This window comes from Mus pahari, chromosome 9 (assembly GCF_900095145.1).
Source record: "Mus pahari chromosome 9, PAHARI_EIJ_v1.1, whole genome shotgun sequence".
Lineage (NCBI taxonomy): Eukaryota > Metazoa > Chordata > Mammalia > Rodentia > Muridae > Mus > Mus pahari.
In genome coordinates, this window is record NC_034598.1 from 59,602,004 (window position 1) to 59,604,173 (window position 2,170).

The 2,170-nt window shown below is 45.7% G+C and overlaps 1 protein-coding gene across 3 annotated transcripts in view; it reads left to right on the forward strand.

Moving 5' to 3' along the window:
* Positions 1-1,534, forward strand: part of Rab3ip (RAB3A interacting protein) — a 43,364-nt gene extending 41,830 nt beyond the window's left edge. For 2 of the 3 annotated variants that reach the window (XM_021204933.2, XM_021204934.2), the window contains one exon: positions 207-1,534. In XM_021204933.2, the coding sequence (XP_021060592.1) occupies positions 207-289 (83 nt within the window). In that variant the 3' untranslated portion in view covers positions 290-1,534. The remainder of the gene's footprint in view (positions 1-206) is intronic. The other variant, XM_029542315.1, reaches the window with a different exon arrangement.
* Positions 1,535-2,170: the final 636 nt, after the last annotated feature.

Sequence of the window (2,170 nt, forward strand, 5' to 3'; positions counted from 1 at the left end):
GAGAGGTGACCGACTGACGGGTGAAGTCCCCGAGAGGTGACCGACTGACGGGTGAAGTCCCTGAGAGGTGCTTGATGTTAGGCATCAGGTGCTTCATTGGGAAATGCCCAGTTTTGGGTTTCGGCCAATTGTGCATTTTCATTGAAACTTGAGCAATAGTTAAGATGACACGTTATGACTTACATGTCTCTTCTCTGTTTGTGCAGTCGATCAGATGTTTTGGGAAGTTATGCAGTTGAGAAAGGAGATGTCGTTGGCAAAGCTGGGATATTTCAAAGAGGAACTCTGATGCCCTGTGTGTGGGGCTGTGGGTGCTGCCCCTCCCTGGACCACTGAAGGATGACGGAACATTTTTTATGGTTACTCAATATTTATTTTTAAGGAGAGGCAGCAGACTTCCTTCCTCTTGCACACTACACTAAGTGCTGTGATTTCTTTTAAGCTGACTGAGCTGTACTTGCGTATCCCTCAATGGAGCACACTATGAAGAATTGCAGGCGTGCTAGAGATGGTAATTCAACACTGCAAATCAAAACCACCAAATAAATACCAGACAGAACTCGTGTGTCTTTCTTAGCTCCGACTCGGCATAGAGAGTTGCAGAAGACAGTAGTAGTCTTCACTCTGTACCCCTGTGAGAGGCAAAAAAGAAGCTAGTGGACGGGACTCCTTCATGTCTGTGTGTATGCTGACATCCATACGAAAGGTTTTATTTATTTTTATTCTGTCTGCTGTAATGTAGTGAATCCCTTGATCATAATGATTTGTTAAGTGTAATAAATGAAGAACAGTGAGTGTTCTTGAGCATCCTGGCTTCATGTTAGCATTGAGCATCATCGTGGGATAGAAGGAGTGTTAAGGTTAACAGATGAGGGCGTGGTCTAAACAGATGGGATCTGAGCTAAAAGCTGACATTCATGGAGAGACAACCAACATCATGCACACAAGTAAAATAGGATCATGTGGAGACATAGTGTAGGGAGGCCAAAGAAAACAGCCTGCTTTGTTGACTCCAGTATGAACACTACGCTCACATTTCTGGAGAATAGCCTTGGACTTCAGATATTTCCTACTTATATATGCACAATTCTAATCAAAATGGCCTCCTTTATTAGTTGTATGTGTGTGAATATGTGTGTGTGTGTGTATGTGCGCACGCGTGTGTGTGTGCATCTCACTCAGGACTGCTGCACAGACATTCTGGAATTAGAGTTGCAGACCGTTGTCAGCTGCAGTCTCTCCAGCTCATCTCTCTCGCTTTAAAAGTAAATCAATGGAGCATTGCTGTTGGTAAACCTTCACATCTCAAAAAGAATTTTTCTACATTTTATGTGTTCGTGTGAGGGTGTGTCTGCGTGTGTAGCTGTCAGCTTTTGGGAATCTGTTCTCCCCTGTATGGGTTTTCGTGATCAAACAGACTCAGGACATCAGGGTTGGTAGCAACATCTTTTTATATGCTGAGCCATCTGGTGCGGATCTCCACATCCTAATCCTTGTGTGTTAATTGCAATTAAATATAATTTAATTGTCTCTAGAGGCTGGGTTATTTTCAGTTCTTTACCTGTCTTGACACGGTGTATACTTCTGTGGACATTATGGCTTTTCCTGCATGTATGTGCCCTGTCTCACGGTGTTTGGTCTGCCAATTAGACAGCTGAACTCGGTAGCCCACCCACAGAATCAGACTGAACATGGTCTGCCAAGGAGTCAGAAGGGTTCACCCCAAAACGCCTTTTGTTGACACCACTTAAGGAAGAAAATCCAGTTGTTAAAATGCTAAAATTGAACGGACAGTGGTGGGCCACATGTGTAGATGGGGTGCCTGCCCAGCTCACATAAAGTCCTGGCTTTGATTCCTAGCACCACAGAACAAATGCCAGTGAGCCAGACAGTTGGGGAAAGTTGACTGACAGAGTAAATGAGAAGTGAAGCTCTAGGACACGGAGCAGAGAGACTGATCACCCTGTACCAGCACCCCTCAGCATCACCAGTGCCATGCGCCAACATGGAGCATCGAAGCTGTGATCACCCTGCACCAGCACCCCTCAGCNNNACNNTGTANATCGTGGTGCGCACTAGGCTCCGCACCACGATGTACAACGTCCACAAGCAGAAGCTGTGATCACCCTGTACCAGCACCCCTCAGCATCACCAGTGCCATGCGCCAACA